At 41.7% G+C, this 23302-nt stretch overlaps 1 protein-coding gene across 6 annotated transcripts in view; it reads right to left on the reverse strand.

Annotated features, from left to right (window-relative positions):
• The window catches only part of SH3PXD2A (SH3 and PX domains 2A), a 373845-nt gene that overhangs the window by 6274 nt on the left and 344269 nt on the right, over positions 1-23302 (reverse strand). For 4 of the 6 annotated variants that reach the window (XM_056529706.1, XM_056529705.1, XM_056529709.1 and 1 more), the window contains 4 exons: positions 21209-21322; positions 12601-12684; positions 3457-3574; positions 489-814 (listed from right to left, as the gene is read on the reverse strand). In XM_056529706.1, the coding sequence (XP_056385681.1) occupies positions 489-814; positions 3457-3574; positions 12601-12684; positions 21209-21322 (642 nt within the window). The remainder of the gene's footprint in view (positions 1-488; positions 815-3456; positions 3575-12600; positions 12685-21208; positions 21323-23302) is intronic. The other 2 variants (XM_056529708.1, XM_056529711.1) reach the window with 1 other exon arrangement.

Below are 23302 nucleotides of genomic sequence, written 5' to 3' on the forward strand. Positions count from 1 at the left end.
TTTTTATACCTAGGCTGGTAACCATGACAAGGGAACAACTGGCATCTGCCTCATGGTTTTTATGCCTTACTCTGGATCAACACAGTAGGATTATAGGTTGATCTTGATGGATTCTGTTTTTTTTTCAACCTTATGAACTATGTAATGTTGCAACCTGCATATTTACCATCTTTTACCCAAAATGTATGTAAATTTTCATTTTCTCTCTATGGCATGTGGGTGGGCTTTTGGTATGGTGTTAAAAAAGCTGAACTCAGACTAATCATCTCTATCCTGCTACTGCTCCCCTTCCCCTCTTACAGCATAAGTCACAGAGGCACAGCATGCTGTGTCTTACTTTTTCTCACGCTGCCTTGGGAACAAGATGACTATACTGTGGTGAACAAGGGCACTATAATGATGACAGCAGCAGCCAGAGAGGAGTATACAGACCAACAACCAAATTGTGTGTGATAAAAAAAAAAACATTGAGGACATTTTCCACTTACTTATTTCAGATCTCTGCGGAGCTATTCTTGCCACTGCCGGAGACCCTGGAGTGGCTTTGGGTGTTGGTTTCTCAGATGTCATCATTGAGTTGCCATTAGAGTCATTACATAGAATTGGCAGACTAATCTCCTTCTTGCTAATGTGAGGTTCTTCAGCTTCGTTCCCTGTCTCTTTTTCATTGGATTTCTTGTTCAGAAGATTACTAATTTCCATAATATTTCCTATAATCTCCACAGGCCCAGCAAGGTTTTTCTTTCGACATGGCAGGTCATCTTTGGCTTTCTTTAGATATGATGCAGGAGCCCAGCCCTCTTTACCTTGGTATCTAGAATACAAAAATGCATTGAAAATACAAATAAATTGAAAATACATTTTCAATAAGAAAAGTGAATGAAAAATGTATGACTTGTATTATGTGTCTATGTAGTTTTTGTGTTCTATATTTAATTAATTTTTATTGGATTTTTCCAAACAAATAGCATTACAACACAGAAGAAATGTAAAAGGAAAAAAAAGGAGAATCTCCATATATCAAATAAGGATTTCTTATTTATTTTTGTTGTTGTTCAGCTATACACTCAGTTTTGGTGTATATTGCTGTAACAATTAAAATGTCAATATTGCTGGGATACAGTGAAATAAGATAACTAAAAATAAACATAGAAAAAAAAAAGAGAATTAACATCAGTAAACTCGTGGTGAGGGTTTGATTTTAATTGTGACTACTTTTATAAGTAATGGAAGCCTAGAACCAACGATTCCTATTCTGTATGTTTATAGAGTTGAATTATTATTGCATACATTTACTTGATTTACTTACTTTTATTTTCCATTTGTTTTTCAAGGAAGAATAATGCATCGGGATTGGAAATAACCATTAAGGCCTGGCATGTGTGTATGTAGATTGTTAATTATAATATTATTCTGATTAACAAAAATCAAAGGAAATGGACAAAAATAAAGAGTGTAAGTGTGTCTGGGAAGACCAGCCTTTAACATCTGCTCTCCATCTTGGGAACAACTCCAGAGGGATACAAGGCAAAAGAGGCAGGAAATGAGGATCAACACATGTGCAGGAATGTTAGACTGATACATATTTAAGGAGGACTTTATCATAGTACTTAAGGTGGATTACCACACTACACTCCAGTATGATTATTAGAACTGGGCAGACATCTGTGAAAAGGATTACCACATTATGCTGCAATTCCACTAACAAAACCTTTGTTCTATCACATTAACAAATAAATGAATACAAATGTTTACACAAGAACCATTGCAACATTACAAAAATGACTGTATAGCTCTATTAGACAAGTGGATAACACAATATTTCATCATAGTATCTTTGATGCCCAGCGAATGTATATGGTGGCCTGGAGGTGAGTGGTGATACATACATGCATTGCTGCTTAATACTACTGGTTATTAGCAGGACCGGGCAATCTGAACTCGGCCAGTGAATGTATACGGCAGCATGGAGGTAAGTGGCTATGTTTGGAAATGGGGGCACTCTGCTATGCTTGGGGTTAAATCGCTCTTAATCTGGCCCAGTGAATGTATACAGCAACATGGAGGTCAGTGGCTGGGCTTGGGAACAGGCACTCTGCAAATGAGTACTGCATGCTTTTCCCTTCACGGTACAGGTGCATGGAAACTGGCTTTCTATGGGACCTTGAGTAGCATGTCTCACAAAAAAATAGTGCACAACTAACCAAGTGTGCAGCAGCTGCATCTGTACCGTATATACTCGAGTATAAGCCGAGTTTTTCAGCACGATTTTTCGTGCTGAGAACGCCCCCCTCGGCTTATACTTGAGTGAACTCTCCGCCTGTCAATCCCTTCATCAGTGGTCTTCAACCTGTGGACCTCCAGATGTTGCAAAACTACAACTCCCAGCAAGCCCGGACATGCTGGGTATTGTAGTTTTTAAACCTCTGGAGGTCCGCAGGTTGAAGACCACTGCAGCCTTCGTCATCCTCCAGCCCCCCCCCTTTTGTTTTGTACTCCCCTCCCCTCGGTGGGACGTTAGGGTGAGCTGGTCTGGGCCATCTATGCTGCAGGGACTGTCCGGTGGGGATGGTTAGTCGTTGCGGGCTGTCTATTTTCACCAGGGGGACCTCTTCTCCGCGCTTTGGCCCCGACCCCGGAGTAGTGACGTTGCCTTGACGACAGCGCACAGGGACGTTCAAAAAAGGGGGGGGGGCTGGATGATGACAGAGGCCGCAGTGGTCGCATGCCTGGACAGCCGATGGGGTGATGATGAAGGGGGGGGGATGATGACGGGGGTCTGGATGATGACGGGGGTCTGGATGATTACATGGGGGGATGATGTATTTCCCACCCTAGGCTTATAGTCGAGTCAATAACTTTTCCTGGGTTTTTGGGGTAAAATTAGGGGCCTCGGCTTATAGTTGGGTCGACTTATACTCGAGTATATACGGTACATATATCTTCTGTGATATCTGTATATCGCTGGAGGAAAAACAGAAATCTTCCGCAATTCCTCTGTTGCAAGGCAATATATTTAAAACATATAAATAATGACTATTCCATTGAGTTTTTTTTGAGAAGAGCAAGAGAGAATGTAAGTGCTGGACAACATTCAAATATACAATGCAAGGGCAGTAAGATTACAGGTTTATAAACATCTTCTTGGATTCAACAAGTAAAGTCTCACAACCCGAGCCAGTCTTCTATAAATATTTTTTTCTTGTTTCTGCCATGTTTTGCTCCACTAACTCCCCCCCCCCCCCCCCCATGTCAAGATTTACAATACACAGTACACAACTAGGAACTATATACTAGACAAGCAGCACTCTGCTATACAGGAGACTGAAGTCTTGTAAAAAGTTAGTGGGAGATGATAATACATTGCAGAAACTCAGGTCTAACATATACACAACTGGCAACTACTTCAAAAGAAGGCACATTTTTCTTTATTGTTATAGCAATAATTTATCTTACCTTATGTACCACCATCCTTCCAAGTTCTTTTGGATGACCTCCACTGTGACACCTTTCTCAAACCCAATTTCATCTTTTCCTTGGCTGGTGTATGGTTGTATGGTAACATATTTTTCTTCTAATGGCAAGAGAAGAATGTTATCAGTAATATGTTAAAGATAAGAGAATAGTGGGGCTAACTATAAGGTTAGATGAAACAGTCTTCACGTTCGATAACACTAGAAGTGAAAGTCTGGAGAACCTCACACATTACTGAATTACATGGACAGACCATTTAATTCAATGCAAACTGTGTAATGCTCCATTTTTACTGGTGGTGACATTGCAAGAAATTGGAGCACTTGCTGGCAAGTTCTTCTACTGATTGGAGATCATTAGGGGTTCAATCAATGGCAGATCCTGTGATCATCCCAATATTAGTGGGCTTTTGTAACAAAAAGGGACTACCGTATATACTCGAGTATAAGCCGAGTTTTTCAGCATGATTTTTCGGCTTATACTCGAGTGAACTCTCCGCCTGTCAATCCCTTCTCAGTGGTCTTCAACCTGCGGACCTTCAGATGTTGCAAAACTACAACTCCCAGCATGCCCGGACAGCCATCGGCTGAGCTGAGCTGCTACAGCATCACTTTCCTTCTGTAACTTCCTCCCTGGCTAATTGATGTACAGGGCATCAAGTCATGACTCTAAATCCTGCACGATACTACGGCATTTAAGCAGCTTGTCCCCACCTCCTTGACACTTAAAGGGGTATTCCAGGAAAAACTTTTTTTTATATCAACTGGCTCCAGAAAGTTAAACAGATTTGTAAATTACTTCTATTAAAAAATCTCAATCCTTTCTATAATTAGCAGCTGCTGAAGTTGAGTTGTTGTTTTCTGTCTGGCGACAGTGCTCTCTGCTGACACCTCTGTCTGTCTCGGGAACTGCACAGAGTAGAAGAGGTTTGCTATGGGGATTTGCTTCTAAACTGGGCGGTTCCCGAGACAGGTGTCATCAGAGAGCACTTTGACAGAAAAGAACAACTCAACTTCAGAAGCTCATAAGTACTGAAAGGATGAAGAATTTTTAATAGAAGTAATTTACAAATCTGTTTAACTTTCTGGAACCAGTTGATATATATAAAAAAGTTTTTTCCTGGAATACCCCTTTAAGCCCAGTGATCGTCAATACTAACAAAGGCATGCTTGATATTGTCATCCTGTCACCTATCTGACGGTGTGTGCAGCTCATATCATAAATATCTTTCCTTCCAAAAAATTACTCTTACATAATGTATATAAGGGCAACAAGTTAAACTGGTTGCCTCTTGCTAGAGCTTGTACTTTATTCCCCTGGGATTGTTTCATAAATGTTAAGCTTGTTGAAAGTTATGTTAATGCAAAATAAGCACAAACCTAAAGTGTTTACATGGAATAAATGAAAACAGCTTGTATTTACCCAATACAATGTAAGCAAGAGTGCAGAGTGGCCAGAAATACAGGGGCAAGGAAGCACGAAATGGTGCAAAGTGGTTAAAGAGTAAAGAAAAAAAAAGAATTGTATGCGGTTTCTGCTCTGCTACATAAAGTTGCCATAGTCATATTAATACTTCAACCAATCTGATCAAAAAGTATACGTCCAAAAAAAACTATTGGTAACTTCTGACCAAAGGACATTGCTTTGATCAGTTAGACAACGTCTGCAATCCATTATAAAATGTGTTGCATTTATGTAGGGTATAGAAGAACAGTCACATCTTGGATTGTCCATGGGATCTTGACTACATTTTTCTATGTGTGACCAACTTTAACAGTGATAACCAATAAAATATTATCTATGCCCCCTTCATACCTTACTTATTGGAAGTGCTCAATAACTGGAAGTTCTCAAAAGCTGGAAATCTGCTTGTGGTTTGGGATGACTTGGAAAGTTTTATGCTACTTTATACAATTTTCTAAAGGCAATGATCCATTGATATGTGGTACCACTGACTGGCTGTAACCCAAGGCACCCACACAGTAAACTAGTTATAAAGGATAAAGTCTAGCGTTTTTAGCTTGGCAGAGGACAAGGAATTTGGTACTTAGACACAGTACAGTTTTTGGTTCCAAGACATGAAGCTTGGATTAGTTACCAAAGAATGGTCCATTGTCATCTGTCTAGTCCTAAGCGTGCAGATACTGTACACTATGTGCCACATTAAAAATATTGACATTTTGCAGGCACAAATTTATAGTTTTGGCAAGATCCATCCACCCAACTCCAATTAGTCTGAGTTTCTTTATAAGGAGGCTTACATTGTCATGGTAAGGTGGTCCTCAAAGAAAGACAGCAGAGTTAGTATTGGTTTGCAGCACTGCTGTAGCTTTATGCATTTCCTGCTACCCTGCACCATGACAAATTAAATTTAGGGGAATGACTTAGCATGGTCGATCTGTGGTCGAAACAGGGTCCTGCTTTTTTTTAGATATGAAGGAAAAAGGAGGAGAAAAAACAACGGGGCGCTCCTTAGAGTAGTATTTCGAGGATGGAGGGAAAAAATGGTGCCAATATCCACCACCAAGCACCCAAGGTGACATACTGACCTTGAGTCACAGACAGCCCGCCCACAGAAGCTCCCGGCCAGGACTACACAAATTATACTTGCGGACCTGAGGAAGGCGTGAGTGTGCGCCGAAACGCGTTGTCCTGTTTTACTTATTGACTTCTTTTACCAATAAAAGTTAGTCCTGCGTAAGTGCTGGCTCGATCTCTGTTTCACTCCTACTTCTACTCCCGTCGAGATACAGTAGCGCTCTCCAAAAACCCCGAGATACAGCTAGTGATTCTGTATTCATATTAAAGGGTTGTCTGGGATTACAAAAAAAAAATGTTGAGCTGCAATACCAAACCCTGCCCATGGACGGTAGTGGCACTAATGTTGAGCTGCAATACCAAAACCTGCCCATGGACAAACCCTGTAGTGGCGCTGTTTCTGGGGAAAAAATACAAATTGTTTCTACTTTTAGAAACCCCTATAAAACTTTAGTGCTCTTGGTTTACATCAAACAAATGTTTGTTCAGTAACGTGCTGCATGCATATGGTTATCATTTTTTGAATAATGAGAAGACATTATGTAATAATACTTCCTTAACTGCAGTATTATATATGTTCTCTAAATGTGCTCTTTAGAGAAATAGGATTTTCATTGAATTACGGATGGCAAGACAGGCCTTGCCACTCAACAACCACAGAATATGTAATAATTATTGGTGTGGAACAGCATCAAGGACATACTTGGAAGGTTCAGCATGTGGCAAACATATTCCATGGTTGTTATTTGTTGTTGGGAAGAACACAATTTATAATGCATTTTGCTTTTGCTTACATCGGCATTAAAAGTCATTAAAAAAATCATAAAAGCCAAGAAGGTAAACAAAAAAGCTGTATATAAACAAACACAATGCTCTCTCCGTCATTAGAAATAACTCAGGCTCTTACGATATTGGTTTGGAGTCACATATTTCTAAATTTTACTTTAATTCTTTCAGGGTGTATTGAGAATATAGCACAGAGTTTTTAAATGACTATAATTATGGACTCCAAAAATGGAAGAACACTTTAATGTTCCACACAGTGGTCAATTGTAACCAAGAACAAACCAGTTTATCCAACTGGAGAGAATAATGCTATATTTAAGCAAATCTAGAAGCTCAGATTTGACTAGTAATGCAGCCTCCAATACACCCCCAACACTTACCCCAACATGGTCATCCCCAACCTTTTGTACCTTGTGAGTCATTGAGTACATTTTAACTGCATATTTAGTCCCTCAAGAGACTTCCATATGTGATCATTTGCAATGCTTATGCAGGCATTAGTAGGAAATCTAACATGGCAGCCATGAAGACCTTAAAGTGGTACTCCGCTGCTCAGTGTTTGGAACAAACTGTTCCGAACACTGGAGCCGGCACTGGGGGGGCTTGTGACATCATAGCCCTGCCCCCTCATGATGTCACTTCCGCCCTCTCAATGCAAGTCTATGGAAGGGGGCGTGACGGCTGTCACGCCCCCTCCCATAGACTTGCATTGAGGGGGCAGGGTGTGACGTTATGATGGGGCGGGACTATGACATCACAAGCTCCCAGCGCCGACTCCAGCGTTCGGAACAGTTCCAAACACTGAGCAGCGGAGTACCCCTTTAAGAAGGCTCCCAGTAATCATAACTTATCTCCATCTTGTGACTGAATCGGTGGGGGTGAACAAAAGCCAGAAGGGACTGGCACATGGCTTCTAACCTCTTCTAACTATTGACTGGGGCAGGATTGAAGGTAACTTCCCTGATCATGATTGCAGCCACCATCTGCCATGTATGTACAGCAAACACACATACATATTATATATTTTTTTATTTTATTTTTTTTAATAGAGAAAAGGAAATCATAGGTTTGACACTTGGCATTGTTTGGTGGGTGGGATATTTCTGCAAGAATGTAAATTGGCATGCATATGGTCTTACCTCAGGAAGGATACCTGAATATTTAGCAAATGTCCTAATTCTGGAGGGCAAAACAATAAGAAATGACCACTTAAGGGGCAGAGTTTGTGCAAACCATGCCTAAAAGTTTGTGTTTTGGGGGCATTCCAAGGTATTTTGATGCAGTTTCCTGGTGGGCAAAGGGGCGGGGCTTAAATATCTGGATTTAACTGTTGGCAGGTATGCTTCTAGTGCAAGTCCTTCTCATAGAAGGCTATGCATTCCGTGCGGACTCCGCAGAAAGAACGAATGTGTTCATTCTTTGTGCAGAAACAGAAATTGTAATAGAATCTGGCAAGGAAAATCTGCCGTGTGCACAGTGCAGCAGAATGCGGTGGAATTCAATGGGGACTCTACTGCAGCGGAATCTCGGAAATTCTGAGGTGTGAACATGGCCTAAGTGCTCCTCGTGAGAGGTTTTCCAGGTGGTGTTAGTTTGACTGGTCAAGTATTAAAGTATTACATGGGTTGTCTCATCAATAAAATTACCATCTATTCAGGCAAATTAAACATCAATAAATCATGTTCCCTACCGGAGAGGAGAGTATCTAAGTAAAAGCAGTTCTTGCTAATCTATTTCATAGTAAGAGATTTGTGTAAATGACCATCATAGAAAAGTACATTTATAATGCAGTGGTCATAAGGTAACATTGTCACTTAAAGGAGTAGTGCAGTATTAAAAAACATATCCCCTATCCTCAGTTTCAGATTGCGGGGGTCCAACCAATGGGACCTCCTGGATTCTCCCGTATGGGGCCCCGGCTCTCCGGCCAGATAGAGCGTGTTGACCACTGCATGAAGCGGCGGCCGACGCCCCCTCAATACAGCATTATGGTAGAGCCGGAGATTCCCGAAGGCAGCACTACGGCTCTGCCATAGAGTTGTGGGGGCGTGTCTGCCACCATTTCGTGCGGTGGTTGACACGCCCCTTTCCCCTGGAATGCTGGGGCCCCGTAAAGGAGATTGTGCGGGTTCCCAGCGGTCGGACACCCCCGCGATCTGAAACGTATCCCCTATCCTTAAGATAGGGGATACGTTTTTCAATACTGGAGATCTCCTTTAAAGCCGCATCATACTAGAGAACATGATGATTTTACTAAATCATCAACACAACTGCTCAATAGTAAACACAGTTTGGTCCTGTAGACCTGTGTAGCAAAGATTTTACATGAGGAAATGATAAACTGCCTTTCATACTAATACTTTCCACTGCCAATAACATGGTTGTACCTCTCTGATCCTCAATGGACAACCATAAGTTTTACAGATGGAGAATAAATAGAACTAGAATTTGGTCTGACTTTAAGATGTTGAATATTCTGTATGTATTAACAGAAAACTCATGTTGTGTTCAAGACCGCAGCAGAACTTTATTCAGAAATACTTTCCATCAGTCAGCAATCTTCCCTAGTTTTTATATCCCTGTTTGACACTATGTACTGGGAAAGCCTTTCCCTGCTTCAGAGAGAGCTGACTTGATACACGACCAATGGAGGTTGCGGTTTTATGCATATTTTTTTTATTTCCCTCCATTGAAAAACAAAGGGGAGTAAGGAATTGTTAGTCAGGAAGCTGAGTGTTTGCTATGGCTGGGATGTGGGTGTAAAGGAGGAACTGCACGGAGACTGGAGCTCATTTTTAACATACTGTAGGAACCTAATGCAACAAGTGTCCTACAAATCTATAGATAAATAGGTGCTATGAAATATTAGTCAACACATATATAGTTGTCTATTAAATGTAAATACAGAATATATTATTTGTATTATTTACTGAATAAAACAAAAATATAAATGGGCAACAATGGACCTCATTGTGAACAAATCTAAAGGGGTCTATATACTGAGATAGTTATTGGCTAAACACTGGGTGGAGTCAAGCCATGCCCATTCCCCAAAAATAGTGGATAGGCTTGGACAAATTACACTGAATGTGTATGAACAAGCCATGCACACAAGTTAAAGGGGTACTCCGTCCCTAGACTAGATAAGAGGTCTAATCGCGAGGGTCCCGCCGCTGGGGACCCCCACGATCTTGGCTGCAGCACCCCAGTGATCTGGTGCACGGAGCGAACTTGTCGGATGACTGGCGATGTGGGGCCAGAGGCTCGTGACATTACGTGATGTCACAGCCACACCTCCTGAATGCAAGTTTATGGGAGGGGGTGTGGGCATGACATCACAAGGGGCCACGGCTGTGACTTCACGAGCTTCCAGCACTGTACCTGACATTCTAAACGAACACCGGGTGCAGCAGGGAGATCGTGAGGGGCCCCAGGGACCCCCGCGATCAGACATCTTATCCCTATCCTTTGGTAGTACCCCTTTAAATTGCCAACAAACCATCACAGACCACAGTGATGGCTGTAAAGTTACTATAAAATTATTTGGCATTGTAGCAGCATGAAGAAATAGGCAGTAGACAGCACTCACCATGCAGGACTGTGTTTATTCACAAAGGAGGAACATCTTGCAGGTGGCAGGCGGGGGAGCAGTGATGGAGGACAGGGCTAGCCGGAACAAGCTGTTTTATGCATCTGACGCACTTCCTCTAGCTGGCTTGAGGAAGTGCGTCAGACAAACGAAACAGCTTGTTCCAGCTAGCCCCGTCCTCCATCACTGCTCCCCCACCTGCCACCTGCAAGATGTTCTTCCTTTGTGAATAAACACAGTCCTGCATGGTGAGTGCCGTCTACTGCCTATTTCTTTGTACTGCTGGATTTCATGTCTTGTTGTGACTGATCACCATCGCTACAGGCTTATAGGAGTCAGTTCTATGTGGTTCCTCGTGCTTCTCTCCGGCTTTGTCCTTCCTCTGTGTCATTATTTGGTATTGTTATGCTAGGTTCACACTACAGAATTTTCAACTGAAATTACGCTCGGTAATTCTGCTGCAGCAATGGGATTCCACTGCACAACGCAAGCTACGAAATTTTACTGGTGGATATTCCTGCTGGGTCACTTCATAGAGAATCAGTACCCTCTTCAAGTTTCTCCCTAAGACATCTCTTTACAATAAGGCATAATTTGCTTAAACGCTTTAAACTTAGAAATAGTTTTTTTTTTTAGTTGATGCAATCACAATTGTCCTAGCAGTCATAGTTAACCATTCAACAAGCTTTTAGTTTGTTCATTCTCCTATAGTTCCCAAAAAGTCCAGATTTACAGCCAGTAAGGCTATGTTCACACCTTGGAATTTCCATGCGAAATTCCATTTGGAATTCTGCATGGAAATTCCGCTGCAGCAGAGTCCTGTTGAATTCAATGGGATTCTGCTGCACTGTGCACACGGAGGAATTTCTGTGCCAGAGGTTTCCGGCATGGAAATTACGAATTCTGAGTCCGTAGAAAGAATGAACCTGATTCTTTCTGCAGACTTCGCACGGAATACATATCGTCATATTATGCCAACACCCGCAGTCTGCGGAATATCTGCACAGAGACTTTCCAATGCGGAATGTGAACACTGCCTAAGAATTCCTATGATATTCAGCTCTAATGCCTGCAGGATTGTGAATGCAGCTTCTGATTATACTCCTCAGCTAGAACTCTGGATCAACACAAGATAAATGATACAACACGTTTACAACATTACTCAACTTTGTATACATTAAATAAACTGTAAAGGTAAGTGCACACTAAACAGATTACATGCAGGATTCCACTGTAAATCTGCACCAAAAAATCAAAAATTCACACTGCAGGTCAATTTCAGTCCGGAGAATTTTAGCTGTGTGTAGATACAACTTTATAAAATGATGTCTACCTTGTTGGTACTGGAAACTGTTGCGAATTTTCTGTACAAATTTTCGTGTGCAAAATCCACAGCAAATCCATCTAGCATGCATTTACCCTAAGGGTGCGTTTACACGCAAAAGATTACCATTGCAGATCAGTAACCCTAAGGCTGGGTTCACACTACAGAATCTCTGGGCAGAATTTCTGCCAGAGATGTAGCTGGCGGCACTAAGACCACACCGACTGCATTGCCATCCCCATAGATGGCAATGCATTTCTGGGTGGATCTTTTGGGAGATCTACTCAGAAATGCATTGACATCTATAGGGACGGCTATGCAGTCCACGCGGTCCTAGTACCGCCAGCTTGATCTCCGGCAGAAATTGTGCCCAGAAATTCCAAAGTGTGAGCCCAGCCTTAGGGTTTATTCACACGGCAGAATTTCCGCTTGCGGAATTCCGCCTCGAATTAAAGCCCATAGACTTATATGGGATTCTGCACTTCCATTCACACTTCTGAATTTCCGCTTGCGGAATCCCGCAAGCGGAAATTCAGAAGTGTGAATGGGAGTGCGGAATCCCATAGAAGTCTATGGGTTTTAATTTGAGATGAAATTCCGCAAGCGCACATTCTGCCGTGTGAATAGGCCCTAATAGAGAACAGCAGTAGACATATGCTTAATACATAGCGGATTAAAGCTATTAGGTCTCAGAAGTGTGTATCGATAGGGCATAAGGAGGAGATGCAAGTGGTAAGATATAAAAAAAATAGTTAGCGATAGCTAATAGTAACAAAAGGATTGAAAAACAGCATCAACATGCATGTAAATGAAAAGCCCCTGAGCAACAGCTGATGGCGTAAATATATACACAAGCACAACCAGCACACTCTACCATTTTTCTATTCACCTCGGCTTTGTTGCCTGTTGACTATGCCGCCCAGCGTCCAACGCCGGTCCAAGCGTCGTAGATGAGCCTTGCGCCTCTTAGTTACTAATGTAGATGAATGTAAACATGAGGAGACAAACAAAGACAAAAAAAAACATGACAGGAGGATGTGAATAAAAATAAAGAAACTAAATGACATGAATCAGTAGAAAAAACAAAAAAGTTAAATGTAAAATATAGTAGTTGGTTAACATGGTGGAGGGAGGCGGTATTTACACTGGAGTAGAGATGAGTAGATGACCAACACTTAATGGAGTTACTGGAAACTATATATAGAGAAAAGTCACATACAGTTTCGGAAATGGCATGTTATTTTGTCCCACAAATACATGGCTTATAATGAAAATGAACACAGGTGTAACCCAAAGGCCCCTCTGCTACACAAAATACCAGTGTTATAAGAAGCACAAGGCTTTGCTAGAGATTTTGTCTCCAGACCCAGGATGTTTGAGTTCAGCTTTAAAGGGGTACTCCACTGGCCAGCATTCGGAACGTTTAGTTTCGAACTCTGTGTGTGCGCTGTGGGGGTCGGCAACGCCGCCATGTGAAGTCACGCCACGCCCCCTCAATGCAAGTCTATGGGAGGGGGCGTGGCGGATGCCACGCCCCCTCCCATAGACTTGCATTGAGGGGGTGTGATGTAACACCACGATTTGGCGTGACCGACCCCGCAGCACGCTCACAGCGTTCGGTACTAAATGTTCTGAACGCTGGCCAGTGGAGTACCCCTTTAAATGAATAGTACCATATATCTTTCCATACCTAAAGCTGAAACAAGATGAGAGTTGGTACCGTGTATGCCTTAAAAATATAGGAGATAAGTGGACTAGCAACAAAGGTATCATCGCTACTCCACTTATCTCCCATACTTAAAGTTGTCAACATCTAGTTTACATAATATCTAGCATTTGAAGATCTGATTATATCTGTGGATGAACCATGTGAGCAATATTATAGTTATTAAATCCATAAAAATTGTGAAAAATCGAAATTCTGGTTATTTTAAATACTTAAAGCGGTACTACACCCCTAGGATCGGGGATAAGATGTCTTGTGGTGGAGTACCCCTTTAAAGGGAACCTGTCATTTGGAAAAAAATTATTAATTCAACATATCATAAATCATCGATTTCTGCACCCAAATGTGTCCTGTGGAGCTCAACACTATCCCGCTATGTTCAGAAATTTAACTTTTAAAGGTGTATTCCATGAAAAAAATTCATATCAACTGGCTCCAGAAAGTTAAACAGATCCGTAAATGACTTCTTTTAAAAATTATCTTAATCCTTCCACTACTTATCAGCTTCTGAAGTTGAGTTGTTCTTTTCTGTCTGACAACAGTGCTCTCAGTGTCGGGCTCAGGAACTGTCCAAAGTAGCAGCAAATCCCCATAGCAAACCTATACTGCTCTGGACAGTTCCTGAGACAGACAGAGGTGTCAGCAGAGAGCGCTGTGGTCAGACAGAAAATAACTCAACTTCGGCAGCTGAAAAGTACTGGAGGGATTAAGATGTTTTAATAGAAGTAATTTTCAAATCTGTTTAACTTCCTGGAGCCAGATGATATAAAAAAATTTTTTTTCATGGAATACTCCTTTAAACTCCCACACTGCATCACCCATAACCATTCATTGGGGCGGGCAGCTCCAAGAACTAGTCACGGTCTCGCGGCTGTAATCACATCTACTGAGACGTGATTAAAAACTGTATCATAAAAAATAAAATCTTATAATACACTCATTTTAAGTAGCACATTTAAAAAAATAAAAATAAAAAAAACTCCCAGCATGTTGGACTATAAAGTAGTATACTGTATAGTATAGGTCAGTGTCCAAGCAATGAACAGAGTGTTCAGCTCACCCTCAGCGGCCCCAAGCGCACGGACTGTGCAAGGCAAACACCACAGGCTCCTGTCATGGCTTTTATTCAATAAAGAACATTAATCTTTGCACGACCATCTGCGCTGGACATTCCTCTGTTCTCTAGTATAGGTCAGTGTATATAGTATAGGTCAGTGCCTCCAGCTGTTGCAAAACTACAACATCCAGCCGTTGGCTGTCCGGGCATGCTGGGAGTTGTAATTTTGCAACAGCTGGAGGTGCTCTGGTTGGGAAACACTGGTATAGGTTATGGTGCAACATTCCGGGAGTTGGAGGATTGGTTGGATAAATATCGGCCATTGCATTGCGGGTATTTTTTTTATATAAAAATACCATCAGGGTGGCCAAAACCCCAGCTGTGCCAGTAAAATACCGGCCAGGTGGCAACCCTACTTGTATCCCCCTCTCCCCTACACTGACACAGCACCAGGAAGAACTCATTCTGCTAAACCACAAGAAAGCCAAAAACATTATATATTAAATATTTGCTTTAGTTGCAGCAATACTTTTGCTTCACGATGTACTCCAATATAATGTCTTTGAAAGGGGAAAAAAATTCAAAAATGCCATTGTGACAATTGCCTTCATAAGTTCAATGAGGAAAAGACGACCATGGCCGAAAGTAGGACTTTGCTGATAAGATAGATGAGGGTCTTCTAAATTTTGACACATGACTTCTCCCAATCTGCTATTAGGGCTGAGACATTTGGATATAGTTAGCTAGCTGTGATGAATAAAATATAAAATGTAATGTATTCAGACGGAAATGCAAACACTTAAAGGGGTACTCTGGTGGAATCCTTTTTTTTTTTTTTTTTTTTTTTTTTAAATCAACTGGTGCCAGAAAGTTAAACAGACTTGTAAATTACTTCTATTAAAAAATCTTAATCCTTCCAGTACTTTTTAGGGGCTGTATACTACAGAGGAAATGCTTTTCTTTTCGGATGTCTCTTCTGTCACGACCACAGTGCTCTCTGCTGATCTCTGCTGTCCATTTTAGGAACTGTCCAGAGCAGCATATGTTTGCTATGGGGATTTTCTCCTGCTCTGCACAGTTCCTAAAATGGACAGCAGAGGTCAGCAGAGAGCACTGTGGTCGTGACAGAAGAGAAAACCAAAAAGAAAAGAATCTCCTCTGTAGTATACAGCCGCTAATAATTACTGGAAGAATTAAGTTTTTTTTTTTATAGAAATAATTTGCAAATCTGTTTAACTTCCTGGCACCAGTAGATTGAAAGAAAAAAAAATAAGTTTTCCACTGGAGTAGCCCTTTAAATAATACATCTACTATAAACACAATCCACCATTTCCAGTCCCCAAGATTTATTTTTCAACACTTGCACTTATCTACTGTGGTTTTTCTAACTCCTGACAGACTCTGCAGGGCAGGAAATATCTTTCAGTCACAGTAAACTATCTATTACATCTCCCTCTCCAAACTGAACGGCGTTTAATGCTTAGAAGCTTTAAAAATTACATTTTCTATCAAATCTGGACTAGAAACTGCACAAAACACATTGATCGACAACAGATTCCTGTGGCTATCAACACAGAATCTAGATCTGTGATAGTCAATGTAACCCTTATGGGGGGCCTCAGCTGTGGCCCTGGACTCTAAAGGGCATCTCTCAGAAGTTCTGACCCCTCTGAACTGGGTTCATTCAGAATATCCACCTGAAAAAAATCCTGGGCGGATATTCCATACAAAGCAGCAGCTGTTGTTATGAAACGGCACTAGGATCGCTCGGACATGCGCTGTCCCCATTAGCGGCAATGCATTCCCAAGTAGATTTCCACAAAAAATGAACAGTCTGGAATTCGTATTTACGCAGCGAGTTTTCAATCACGGAAATTTGGTAGTGGGCACAATGCATCAGAATACCATTAAAGCGGAGGCTGGTGCACTGGCACTTCCGAGCAGAATTTTTCCGCTAGTAAATTCCATAGTACGAATAGGCCTTAAAGGGTACTCCGCCCCTAGACATCTTATCCCCTATCCAAAGGATAAGGAATAAGATGTCTGATCACGGGGGTCCCACAATCTCTGCTGCGGCACCCCAGACACCCGGAGGACGAAGTGAACTTCGCTCTGTGCCGGATGACTGGCGATGCATGGCGGATGCTCAAGATGTCAAGGCCACACACCCTCAATGCAAGTCTATGGGAGGGGCATGACGGCCCTTCCCATAGACTTGCATTGAGGGGGAGTGGCCGTGACTTCACGAGCTGGCTGTGGCTGTGACATCATGAGCCTCCGGTGCTGCAGCCGACACTCTAAAGGAACGCCGAGTGCAGCAGGGAGATCACGGGGGTCCCCAGTGGCAGGACCTCCGCGATCAGACATCTTATAAGATGTCTAGGGGCAGAGTACCCCTTTAATGGTGGCATTGTCCCAACACAATTCTGCAACTTGGTGGGTTTGTTATTAAACTGTTTACTCTGCGGTAAAACTGACATGTACTGGTCAGTACAGAAACACCCAATTTATACATTTTTGTATTCTGCTTTACTACTACTCAATAAATAAATCTTATACAATAGCTAGACATTGCTGCCATCTGACCCCTATAACTTTTGCTATCTATGGAATGTGTGAGGGTCCGCTTTCTTCATGGTCATTAGCAGTTTTAATTGGTACCTTTTTGGAATTGATAGGACTTTTTGATAGCTGTTAATTCCATATTTTGGCAGAGATTTTGGCAAAATCTGCATTTTGCTTTTTTATGTAAACAGTGTTTTTATGCAGACTAAATAACTTTATAATTTAATAGCTTGAGAATTTGTGAACATGGCTATACCAAATATTTTATTTTTTGTACTTTGTACTGAAATTTTTAATATTTAACATTGTCTGGCATTTTAAGTTAATAAAGAACATCTGTTATCCTGCATTACGCATGTAACCCATTGGTTTGCATGGACACTGTGTGATGCTATATTTTCCCCTGTGGTGGCACAGCAGGGCTTATTGGTACCAGTAGGGGGACACTTTGAGATCAGCTTAATATTTAAGGGGTACTCCGACGATTCTTTTCTATTTACAATCCGTTCAGGGAGAAGGTAACTTAAAAAAAATCACAGAAATCACAGAACACCGTTTTCCGCTAGGTTTGGTGATGTGATGTTAAACAGCCACTCACCTTATCAGTGGCTGAGGCCGGACATCGCTGCGTAAAGTGACTTGCTAAGAGAGAGTATGACAAATTGGGCCCAGGTGCTTTGGTGGCCAGACAGTCACACTGCATCAGGAAGAGGATCGCACCGGGGAGACCAGAGCAGAACATTTAAAGGGGTATTCCAGGAAAAAACGTTTTTTTATATATATCAACTGGCTCCAGAAAGTTAAACAGATTTGTAAATTACGTCTATTAAAAAATCTTAATCCTTCCAATAATTATCAGCTGCTGAAGTTGAGTTGTTCTTTTCTGTCTGTCAACAGTGCTCTCTGCTGACATCTCTGCTTGTCTCAGGAACTGCACAGAGTAGAAGAGGTTTGCTATGGGGATTTGCTTCTACTCTGGACAGTTCCCGAGACACGTGTCATCAGAGAGCACTTAGACAGAAAAGAACAACTCAACTTCAGCAGCTGATAATTATTGGAAGGATTAAGATTTTTTAATAGAAGTAATTTACAAATCTGTTTAACTTTCTGGAGCCAGTTGATATATAAAAAAAAGTTTTTTTTTCCTTTAAGGTAAGGTCAGGTTTATTTTTGGGCATAGTTCAAAAATAAAAATAAAAATTCACTAGGGGTTGTCCAAAGTGAATTTTTTAAAGCTATTGCCCCCTTTGACAAGCCTTTGTACCCCGATCCGAGCATGACTCTCCCTCCACAAACATATAATGCCCTGTGACAGACAGGAGGATTGGGGACCTAGCAGAATTCATTGGGAGATACAGAGATTCAGAAATGATAATATAATGCACCAAAAAGCAGCATACAAGTATTTACTGAGTAGGATGTAGACAGCAAAATGACAGAGTAGCTTTTACTCAATTAAAAGCTGAACGCTGCCTGTCTTAGGACTTCAAAGGAAATGTAAAGCTTCCTCGGACTTTCAGCTGGGTGAGGCAGTAAAAGGAGCACGTGTGAAGCCTTACAGGATAAAGATTAGGCTTAACTATGAAGAATGGCAAAATCTGAGTTGTATTCTATCTGGTGCTAGAGTCCTATTATAGCAAATGAGGAACTCTTACTATTATACTAAAACCCAAATCCACTTAAAACCTAAGGGGGCAAAAAAAAAAAAAAAAAAATAGTTCAGCTCCATTGTATGAGGACCTGCCCATATCTTCTGGTCTCCTAAAACAATCACATAAAGCAGCAGATTTTTGGAGATATCGAGTTGATGGTTTTGTGGACCACTGGAACAGTGTCCCGAATTACATCAAGTCAATGGTCTTGACTACTGGAATAGTGTCCTCATTTCTGTTTTGATGTTAAGGCTTTTGAGCAGCTTCTACTATATTATATAATTTACAACTAATACTGATCTGATATGTTCTGGCCTAAAACATATCTGTTTAAAAAGTCTAATCTTTTTTAAGAATAGAAACAATAATAAACTTTGGTTTAGCTCTTGGAGAAGTTCTGCCATTACTGGTTTCCTTAGATTCTTGTCCTTCCTGACCTTTTTTTTATATAACATTGTGTCATGTTGTTGTATCCTCCAATAACAGCCATTTGACACCACATGTATGAAGTGTCACAGAGACCATTGGAGTGCTCGGAATGACAGAGATCAGTGGCACGAGACAGAGGAAGAGTTTCATAAAAGGGGAACTCCACCCCTAGACATAGGGGGTAAGATGTCTGATCGTGGGGGTCCTGCTGCTTGGGACCCCCGCGATCTCTCCTGCAGGCTCCGCCCCCTTGTGATGCCACACTCCTCCCATAGACTTGTGCAGTAACGGGGTGAGATGAGGGCAGATGCTTTTAGCCTAGGGGCGGATGGCATTAACCCCTTGTATTCGTGACGCTAGGGCGTGGTTTATCTTCGATACCACCCTAAGGTATACCGCTACATCCTGGGCTAGGCACAAGGGCAATAATGACTCCGACACCAGCTTTACTGAGCTTTACAGTAGCTTTACTGAGGGTAGACAGATGGTAAAGTCTATACAGTTCAGCCAGGGCCCACGGAGGTGACCAGTGACGCAGAGACCTTAAGGGCTTGCTGGAACTTGTAGTAGGACTGGACAATTTAATGCAGGCCATGCTGACTTGACAGTTGCTGACAGGGACTGACTTGACTGATGACTGACAAAGCTATGACTGTAGCCTACTAGCAATTGACCGTGGCTGCAGACTTGATTTGAAGCCTCCAATGGCTCTGGACACTCCCTAGGACTCGATTTGACCTCAGAAAAAGACTTATAAGGAAAGAGGGAGAGCTAGCTCCACCCAGGGCTTATATGGGAGAGACTAGCAGGGAGCACATAGGTCCCCTCTGGGATCACCTGGTCACTGGTACCTCCTGGGTAACAATCACATGACAAATCACATGGTAAACAGTCTTAAAGTGACAACACTTTCTGAACACATTACATGGTATAATACATTAGAAATATATTTACAGGGGGGAACAGATGCAAGGGGCCCAGGGGACACTGTAGGGAGGCTGCCTGACAGGGCAGCAGGAGTATGGGGTTACACCTCCCGTACTGGGCCACCACACTTGCAGTGAGGGGGTGGGGTGTGACATCACGAGGGGGCGGAGCCGTGACATCATGATACTCCGTCCCCTGCATCGCCAGTCGTCAGCCACAGAGCGATCTTTGCTCTGAGCTTCTGAGAAACGGGGGTGGAGAGAGGAGAGACATCTCATAGGGGATAAAATGTCTAAATCTTTCTTTAGTCTGAGAAAGTTCAATTTCAAAAATGTGTCATTATAGGCCAGACAACCACTAGAGTAAGGAAACAGAAAACAAGCTATCATTCCCTTTCTAGTCATAAACACTGAACAGTTTTTTTTAGGATCTGGAGAAATTAGAACAACCCTATAAACCTTACTGCATGTACATCAGGGAGGAATCATGGATTGGCTGGTAAAATTAAGCAAAGCCAAGAAAGCATCAAACCTAAGATTATGATGTAGGCAGATTATGATCCATGGTGGTTTAGAAAGATCGTGGTGTACTCAAACGTATGAGGCCAATTTATTGGAACAAAGAGCATGTCTGCAATTCAGGATAGGTTGGAATGATACTATTTTTCACAATCCAATCGGACTTACATAATTAGAATTGTCCATAACAGTGACCGTTACACTATCTTGTTCTATACATATAACTTCAATGTTGATCATATTTTTTCTACCTTCTAAAACTGAATGCATGTGCCTCTAGGGCAGTGGTCTCCAAACTGTGGACCTCCAGATGTTGCAAAACTAGTTGTAGTTTTGGTGGTAGTTTTCTACCACACACCAATCACCTCCCACCACCACAAGGGAGGGATATGCCCCTTACCCTGAGAGGATTTCTAACACTGTGAACTAATGAAAAGAGAGATTTTTATAATAAATATAAGTGATAGAGGCATAAAAGTTAGAAGTACATGTCATATTATAGTTTTTATTTTTTTGGGGGGGGGGGGGATCTGACATTATCTTCACTATATAAATGGCTTTGAGGAGGCTATAAAACACATTCAACCAATACAATATGAAGAGACCAGAAGTGCCTGACTTACCATCTCCCAGTTTAGAGGTGTTAATTTCAGAATCATCTTTGGTTCCGCTCTGGGAATCTAAATAGGTGGCAGGAACCCAACCTTGTTCTTCTGCTGTGCTTACAAACCACCAGCCTGAAAGAAACAAAGCACACATAAACATCAGCCATGATGGATCACACTTTTTTTTATAGTATCTGCTAAAGTTGATTTCAATGTAAAATAAATAATGGACAAAGAGTTGATTAAGGAAAGAAGAAATATATCTACTACTCTCCAACTTACTTAGGGTTCCTTCACATTTCTGTCACTCTCCACTATATGGCGCTCCGACGGCAAGTCCATTGTAACAACTGGAGTTTACATGACTATTTTATTCTTCCCTAAACTCCGGTAAACTACTGGATCCCTGACGGACCCAATTCAAGTCAATGGATCCGTTGGGACCCGGTGGTGACCCGGGGTGTAAGTTGCGCTCCAGCCTGTATTGGGGCCATTCGGCACAAAAAAAGGGCCAAACGGGCCCAGTACAGGACAGAGCACAACGGCAATGTGAACCTAGCCTTAGCTGGGCTACTTGACAATCACACCTTAGCAGCTCTAGAACATCATAATATGGAGAAATATATATTGAACAAAAACATTAAACTGGTTTCAAAATCTATGACATGTATGTCATAAATATCTTATAGACGCAGTGTTTGGATAGTGGTTGGGGGACCCCATTCTAGAGGAAGCTTAGCTGCTCAGAGGTGGGACACACATTTCACATCAGACATTTACTGTCATCATAAAACAGTGCAGTTTCCTAAAGCCATGTTCACACACCATTAAAAAAATTGCAGTAAATGCATTGCATTGTTTCTTTATCTCGATTTTTCCGTAAACGGTGAAAAAAATGAGTGCAAAACAAAATACGTCAGTGTATGAACATATTCTAGGGCGGCTTCCACTTTAGCAGGTGAGCGCTGTCACCCAATAAGCCTGCCCTTAACTAGGCAACAGAAAATCCACAATATGCTGCTTCATGTTTATCTGTTACACATCAAGGATTTGTTTCACTCATCCGCCAACCATTTGGAAAAAAGCTGTTGTGGAAGGAATGCCAGATTCCAGTTATTTAAAACAGATCTCCATTGTTGGGTCCTATTTATGTTCAACAAACTATTCACATATTGCTTGACATTCATTTATAATTGGGAAATGAGGAAAAAAAAGGGACAGAGGATGACACTCAGCTGACTGAAATAACAGGCCTCTTATCCTTCCGGTTACATTAACACACGATACATACTATATTTGTTTATTTATTTAATTCATTTTATTTATTTATTTTCAAATTTCAAATATTGAAATTAATTACCAGTCATAGTAAATGTCTTGATTCTGACAGCAACGTGGAATAAAATAACCAATACCTTCATGCCTTGGTCTCAAAAAAGAGCTCAGAAGATCTGAATATATAATAGGGTTTGTAAAGATTTGGAAATTTACAGTACAGTTCTTGAGGCCGGAAGAAGTGCTATTACATGAAAGCTACTGGTTTGTAGCCTCTGAGCTTCCCGCACAATCCCGGTTATCCTTGGCGGCTTCAAGACGCTGATTCGTATATCGCGATGAGTTGCTGGACTTTATCTCCTCTCCTTCTTTATTGCTTTATTTCATTCTACGGACTTCCTTGCACCACCGATACATACAGCTTTTCCAGTGAACCGATGAATACTATGGATTTCTATCTACATATGCCCATGTCTTTGCTTCAGGTGTGTTAGTTAGGTGCCTCCATTTTCCGTTTTTCTCAGTTACTTGCAGTTCTATTAGGGTATGTTCACACTACGTAATTCCCGCGGAATACATCAGTGTGAATGGGTTTTCCGCGAGACCCATCAGTGTGAATGGGTTTTCCGCGAGACCCGTTCACACTGCGGAATTTCAGCAGTGGACAATTACACTGCTGAAATTGTTCCGCGCAAAGAAAGAACATGTTCATTCTTTGCGCGGAAGTCCGCGAACACTGCATAGCCGTCAATGATGATGGCGCAGTGCCACGCGGTCCTACCACCAAAGTATTGGGGTGGCGGCCGCCAGAATGGAATCTCCGCTCGCAGAATTCTG

The sequence above is a fragment of the Hyla sarda genome, chromosome 7 (genome assembly GCF_029499605.1).
Source record: "Hyla sarda isolate aHylSar1 chromosome 7, aHylSar1.hap1, whole genome shotgun sequence".
NCBI lineage: Eukaryota > Metazoa > Chordata > Amphibia > Anura > Hylidae > Hyla > Hyla sarda.